Below are 7,879 nucleotides of genomic sequence, written 5' to 3'. Positions count from 1 at the left end.
AGGAACCTGCGTGTAAGTGCAATTGCGGAAGTGTAGTGTTGAATGTGAGGCAACAAATGTTAAGCACGACACAAATACCCAGTCCCCAGGCCAGGGATATTAATCATTTACAATAAAAAAACCCTGACCCGGCCGGGAATTGAACCCGGGGCTGCCGGGTGACAGACGGACACGTTGCACCCTACACCGCGGGGCCAGACTTATAGGTTGATTGGTCTGTATTGACAAAATACAATAATCTATGTTATATGGTCCACCTAGTCAATACTTATTGTCACAAATAAGTACTGGCTAGGTGGACCCATATAAAATAGATTGGTTATAACGGCCCCAATAAAATTCTTGTGGATCAAGCATGGCTTCTAGTCATCTTCAGCTCCTTTACATGTGGGCAGCCAGTGTTATGGAATGTACAATTGTAGGATCTCACAGAATGAAGGAAATGTTTAAAGTTGGCACGTGTCCTTTTTGGTAGAGAAATTTGAGATTCTGATGAATCAATCATGATATCCAATTAATTTTGCCATAAAAATAGGAAATTCCTTCTAATTTGTGCTTCCATTACAGATCTAACTTGAAGTGCTGAATGTCATCGATAAGAGGGTTATTATGCTAATGCACTTCACTGCCTTCCACATCATCGGACAGTAAGATATCTAACTTCAGTTGAGATTGAGCTTAATTTTCTAAACATATGCAAGTCTTGCTCTATATCCTTTAAGAGTTCATGATCTTCATGAGTGTTCTCTGATCTGTATCACTGAGCTAGCCATCTTTACTATTTCTGCTGAAAAATCTGTATTTTGTTTGACCTTGTATAGCTAATGTTAACATTGGCGCTTTCACAGCCCGTACTTTTAGACATGATACGGGCCTTTGGGCTTATGCCGTGTCAAGAAAACAAGGTGGAACTCTTTACATTTCGCAGAGAACTTCATTCCGCTCCTTCAAAAAAAAATTTTGACTGTTCACGATGAAGACTTCTACAATAATGAGCGTTTGACTGACACTAAATGTTCCAGTTAACAGTAAGATATGCAACTTTATCAGCGAAATCATAGACTGAAAAGGAAAAAATGCATGAAAGAAATAGTGCGTAATATCACTCAAAGAAAAGAGAGTCCAGGTTTCAGGATTAGCACTCTCATACATACAGAGAAATTAAAGCAGAAATTTAAACAGTTAAGAAAGTTGACTATAACTGAAGACAGGATAAAATCTGAGGACAGCCAAATAAGAAAAATATGTAAATACCATGTGGATGTATTGAAGAAATGAGATGTCCTTCACTAAATTTTGATCATATGAGTTACAGCTTTTAGAAAGCAGTAACAGAGGAGAAATTTAGGCGCAGGGCATGTAAAGTATTCAGATAAGAAGAGGGCTATGATATTATTACTTAAGCTTAAAGAGGCAGGCAGAGATAAGAAATTAAAGAAGAAACTAGAAGCAGAAGAAAAATACAGTAACAATTATAGCAAATGCCAGAAGAAAAGAAAAACAAACCACCTTACAGTGTTAAATAATGGACTACACTCTGCAGTATTGTTCAAATATTAACAGCCACGCTTAGCACCATTTGAAGTCCGCCTTCATGGTTAAATGGTTAGCGTGCTGGCCTTTGGCCACAGGGGTCCCAGGTTCGATACCTGGCAGGGTTGGGAATTTTAACCATCACCGGTTAATTTTGCTGGCAAGGGACTGGGTGTATATGTCATCTTCATCGTCATTTCATCCTCATCACAACGCACAAGTCGCCTACAGGCATCAAATCATAAGACCTGCACCCAGCGAGCCAAACATGTCCTCGGACACTCCCGGCACTAAAACCCATACGCCATTTCATTTTTTTAGCACTATTTGAAGACGACTGTAACCTCCAACAGCATTCCTAAATATCCCTCAGAATGGCAGCTTGACACTTCTTTTTTTGCCTTCTACCCAAGGGACATCCACAAGTTCACAGGAATGATGATGAAAATTGTATTACATTACATCCCTGTTGGGAAGCAGACCGAGATGTTGCCATGGCATCTGGTATATTCACTGTTGGTCTGCAAGGGTGTCCGTCACTGGGTGCAGAGCAGGAAACCCATAGAAAATAGTAATTTTCTGTCATCTGAAGAGTAAGCGAAATTATGCACATAATAAAAATGATTTAAAATGAGGGGATGTTTCACATATACAGTAGTATACAGATTGTACACAAAATCAATAGTGTAACAGAAAATTGAAAAACTCTTTGATCTTCCTATAAACCCCTAGTCTATTCAGAGATTTTTCAATCATATGCATATCAATACCTGCTCCTGGATGAGTACACTCTAAATATGAAGTTTGGTCAAGATCTATTCAGCCGTTTATTCGTCTTGGTGGAACAAACAGGCAAATAAACAAACATGAAAGTTCAAATGATATGGTCATGAGTTCACCTAAAATGGATAAATATAACAAAATAAACAAAATTACAGACAGCGGATCCCCTAGAACATTGGTATTTATATAGACTTCATATATAACTTCATGTAGTTGCAAGTGATCAGGTAAGAAAGCAAGCAGGAGCGAAACATAATGTAAGTCTAAGAAACAGACGAAGAGTAGTAACCTGCCATGTAAGACCGCATGAATAGAGTACATACAAAAGAAAATTCTGGACAAATGTTTTTCTTTCATGTGAACTCTATCCACACAGTCTTACATGGCAAGTAGTTGCAAGTGAAATTATCTACAGAATCTGGAGCTTGAGCTCTATTTATTGTGATTATTTAGCGAATACCTACAATATTAAATAACTAATAATAATAAAAAAGTGCATAAATATAAAATCTCAAATACATACTATGTATTCAGAACCTATAGAGAGAACAAAACTTGCAGCATAGAAATATACTGTTTTATTTTTGCATTTAAACTCTTGAGGTGGTAGTCAACAAATATGTCAGCTTCATCAGAATAATACAGTTATGTAAATTTATTACTGAGGACAACTAAAGCATGCTATTACAGCAATGAAGCTACATGTTTGCGCTACTTTGATGAACTTATATAAAATCAAGTGTGATAATTCAATACCTATAATTTTGTCATGAAATACAGCTGTCAGCTGGTTGAAATTCCTCCTTACACTGACTGGGCACTGGAGCCATGAGCTTAATAGTCCGCACAATATTGTATATTCTTTCTCATCTTCAATTTCTTGTTTTTCCTTTACAATACATTTCCACAGATTGGACCTGCTTTTCCCACTTTAATATTCAGTGTTAATTTTATTTTTACTTAAAAATACAAGTCATATGCATAAAAGAAATAGACAACTAGGGTTTTCCAAAATGTATTTCACAAATAAAATACTGTATTTACATGAATGTATAACTTTACACTTTTTCACCAACCACATGCTTCTTTCGTTCAGGAACAAATGGTACAGTTCCAGGTTTCGAATGTGCCCGTCTGTTTGCTTCCCTACAAAGACAGGAAAAAGAAAACAAAAATGAATATAATACTTTATTTACAAGATTGTCATAAATACACACTGTTGTAAAAATGGGAAACCAGGGAAAACCATTTTCAAGGCTACCGATGGTGTGGTTTTAATCAATTATATCCTGAATGCAAGATCTCAGCTACACAACTCCTACTACATACTCGATTACTTTGGTGTTAAGGATTTAATCTTCCTTGATTCTAAAATAAATTGCAAAAGTGACTGCACCACTGAAGTCCAGCGACAGCTAACACTTGGAAGGAACAAGACAATAAGCTGGAAAAATATCTGGGAAAGCCGGAACAGCAGAGAGATAATTGCTTGCTGACTGGTTAGTGCCATCATTTTCCTAACAACCACTTACGGCTGCATAACACGGACCCTGAAGAAAGCTGCTACCTTCCAAGCCCTAACCCTTTTCTATCCCATCACTACCTAACACCTATAAGAGTTCATGTAACATAAACAAAAAAATTGTCTCTTACTCTTTCTCCAATACAAAACTATTCATACCATTACTCATGTTGAAATCTACCTTTCTCCTAAGTAAAATATTGGCAAATAAAAAGTGTATGAACCGGAGTTACACAATAATATTGCGTGTAAACTTCAGTCTGATTATGAAATAAACCTTTCTTAGCCTCTTCAAAAACAGAACAACAGTTTGAATGCAGGACATAATATTTTAGATGAATCCAGTAATAATAGAAATGAAGGGTAAATGAAAAGTGACCCATACTTTCTCTTCTGCTTCTCCTTGATAACCCGCAGTTCCCTCTGGGCAGCGAAAATATGCTTGGGGACTTGACGGTGTCGAGATATTCGCTTGATTTGCGGATGGCTTGCAAACTTGGCCTTCAAAGCTTCACCATACTTCAGAGCTGACTTCTCTCGAGGTTTCAACTGAGGGCGAAAAACAAAACAAAAACAACATATAAATGAACTGAAATTACTGAAGTTACTGAATCTTTTTCTATTATTTATACAATCTGGAACATTTAGTCTCAGAAAATATATATACTGGACAGGAAAATATAGGAATTTAGGGAATGGGACAGAAAAAATGTTCAATTATTAGGGAAGAGTAGAATTTTATATTTAACCTTCTACTTAGCTCAGAGAAAAATGTACTTACTTATAAAATGTGTGCACTGTAAAATCTAAAATGAGTGTGTTTGCATGCACAAAAATTATTTACGGTAGTTCTCTTAGATGATAATTCATGCACAATAATGGGGTCTATATTGATGACTAGCAAGATACCCGTGCTTCGCTACGGTATTATACTGAAATTTATAATTGAATGCTTATTGTTTTAGATATATAATCCGCCGAAATTCGCGATCTGACTCGTTTTCTGCGAGAATCCTCCAAAATTCCCGATCTGACTCGTTTTCTATTATTTTACAGCACGCTTCCTCCCATTTTTCAATATTCCTTTCCAACAATCGATTTCGTACTTCCCGGGCTAGGCTCAGGTATTCCTCCTGGTCAGTTGGGTCCGTAAATCTTTGCCATCTTTTCCGTTAATAGTTTTTTATATGGATAAAATCCTTCAGGAGATCCAGCGTGGTGTCATATTGGGTGCCTTGGCGGCACGGAACCCGCGGCCGGACTGCATTCTTAGTCATTACCCGTCCAGGAGCCGTTTCCAGCGCGGTCCGCACATTTGACGACGGTCCGGAACATTATTATTATTATTATTATTATTATTATTATTATTATTATTATTATTATTATTATTATTATGTGTTGCTGGAATGGCTGATGACAGGGAAAACCGGAGTATCCGGAGAAAAACCTATCCCGCCTCCGTTTTGTCCAGCACGAATGTCACATGGAGTGACCGGGATTTGAACCACGGAACCCAGCTTTGAGAGGCCGGAGCGATGCCGCCTGAGCAACGGAGGATCCTTATAAGTACATTAATAACAGTAAAATCAATTGGTCTCACCTCCTTCTACATCCCACCGCCGTTAAGTTTATTTACCGCCACCCCCCCCCCCAAAAAAAAATTAAAAGAAGGCTTGTTTCTTTATGTTTAAGGGAGATTCCAAACACCAATGTTCACGTCTATTACCTTCAGTTTTGAGATATAAGTATCCCCATAAAAGTAATTTACTTTTTTCACTTCATTTCTCACTACTCCCCCCCCCCCCCCCTAAGTGAACTTTCCCGAAAAAAATACTTGTTTCTTTAATAGTAAAGGATCTTCTAAATACCAATTATCACGACTCTAACTTCTTCAGTTTTTGATTTATGTGTCCTCATGAAAGGAATTCAACTCCTTTACACTCCCGCCCTCCAAGGTAGTTTCCCGCCCAAAACGCGTTTTTCTTTGTTTTTAAAGGAGATCCAAATACGAATTTTCATATCTGTAATAACTTTAGTTTTTATTAGATGTATGTATTCTCATACAATTAAACCGATTAATTTTTCAATTCTTTCACCCCCCCTCCCCCCGCTTCATTGGATTTTTAGAGAATACGTGTATTTTTACTTTTAAAGCAGATTGAAAATATCAAATTTCACGTCTGTAAAATCTGCATTTTTGATATATCAGTAGCCTAATTAAAAGAATTCAACACCAGTTTCAGTCACTTTTACCCCCCCCTCCACCCAGGTGATATTTCCGAAAACAAAAAATACACGTTTCTTTATGTTTAATAGAGATAAAAAATACCATTTTTCACTTCTGTAACATGTTAAGTTTTTTAGATATACTGTAAAAATTCTCATTTCAAAATTTCACCCCTTTTGAGTTCCCCTTAAGTGGAGTTTCCAAAAACAAATCACCTATGTTTCTTTACATTTACAGGAGATTCCAAACACCCACTTTTTACGTCTGTAACATTTTACGATTCCAAGATATTCTGTAGATATATTCTTTCAAAAAATTCACCCCAATTTGTCACTCCTGTTTAACCGCCATTAATTGGATTTTCCAAAAACTAAAAAATACATGTTTCTTTATTTTTAAAGGAGATCCCATATATAAATTTTCAGTTCTGTAATATCATTCGTTTCTGAGATATATGTATTCTCATTAAAGGCATTCAACCCATTTTCCCCCTTTTACACCCCTCCTATTGCGATTCAGAGGAAACAAAAAAAATATGTGTTCCTTTATTTTTAGAGGAGATTCTAACTACCAAATTTTACATCTGTAAATTTTAAAGTTTAAAGATGTAGACACACTCATTTTAAAAAATTCTCCCCCCCTTTTCACCCCCAATATTTGGATTTTCCAAAAACGAAAAATACGTGTTTCCTTACTTTTAAAGTAGATCCCAAATACCAATTTTCAAGTCTGTAATATCTTCAGGTTCTGAAATATAAGTAGACTCATGAAAAGCATTCGACCCCTTCTTCAACCTTTTCTTCCCTTCTTATTAGGATTTTCCTAAAACAAAATATAAGTGTTTCTTTATTTTTAAAAGAGATTCTAAATACCAATTTTCACATCTATAACCTTTAAAAGTTTTGAGATATAGATACACCCATTTTAAAATATTACCCCCTTTTCACCCCCTCCCTTAATTGGATTTTCCAGAAACAAAAAATACGTGTTTCTTTATTTTTAAAGGAGATCCCAAACACCGATTTTCAGGTCTGTAATATCTTCAGTTTCTGAGATATAAGTAGCCTCATTAAAGGCATTCAACCCTTTTTCCACCCCTTTTCACTCCTCCTATTGCGATTTTCCAAAAACAAAAAAATACGTGTTTCTTTATTTTTAATGAAGATTCTAAATACCAATTTTTACATCTGCAAACTTTAAAATGGAGATATAGATTCACTCATTTTAAAAATTCACCCCCTTTTCACCCTCCCATTAATTGGATTTTCCAAAAACAAAAAAATACGTGTTTCTTTATTTTTAAAAGAGATCAAAAGTACCAATTTTCAGGTCTGTAATATGTTCAGTTTCTGAGATATAAGTACCGGTATCCTCATTAAAGGCATTCAACCACTATTTCACCCTTTTTCACCCCTCCCATTGGAATTTTCCGAAAACAAAAAAATACGTGTTTCCTTATTTTTAAAGGAGATTCTAAATACCAATTTTTACATCTGTAAACCTTTAAAGTGTTGAGATATAGATACACTCATTTTAAAATTTCACCCCCTTTTTCACCCCCTTAGAGACAGAATATCCAAAAATCCTCTCTTAGCGAGCACCTACATCTTATTATGAATGTATCCTCAAAATTTCATTTCTTTATGTCAAGTAGTTTTGGCTCGGCGATGATGAATCAGTCAGTCAGTCAGGACAAGTTACTTTATATATATATAGATGATGCTTGTTTAAAGGGGCCTAACATCTAAGTCATCGGCCTCTAATGGTGCGAAATGAGACGAAATACAATGACAATTTAAAAGTCCAAAATTCAT

The 7,879-nt window shown here is 35.9% G+C and overlaps 1 protein-coding gene across 1 annotated transcript in view; it reads right to left on the bottom strand.

The window, feature by feature from the left end:
- Window positions 1–3,246: 3,246 nt before the first annotated feature.
- The window catches only part of LOC136881221 (DDB1- and CUL4-associated factor 13), a 170,023-nt gene continuing 165,390 nt past the window's right edge, over window positions 3,247–7,879 (bottom strand). The window contains exons 8-9 of the mRNA XM_067153953.2: window positions 4,224–4,387; window positions 3,247–3,462 (exon numbers count right to left, since the gene is read on the bottom strand). Coding sequence (XP_067010054.1) covers window positions 3,375–3,462; window positions 4,224–4,387 — 252 coding nt within the window. The 3' untranslated portion in view covers window positions 3,247–3,374. The remainder of the gene's footprint in view (window positions 3,463–4,223; window positions 4,388–7,879) is intronic.

The sequence above is a fragment of the Anabrus simplex genome, chromosome 1 (genome assembly GCF_040414725.1).
Source record: "Anabrus simplex isolate iqAnaSimp1 chromosome 1, ASM4041472v1, whole genome shotgun sequence".
Taxonomy (NCBI): domain Eukaryota; kingdom Metazoa; phylum Arthropoda; class Insecta; order Orthoptera; family Tettigoniidae; genus Anabrus; species Anabrus simplex.
This window is presented reverse-complemented; position numbering and strand designations above follow the sequence as displayed.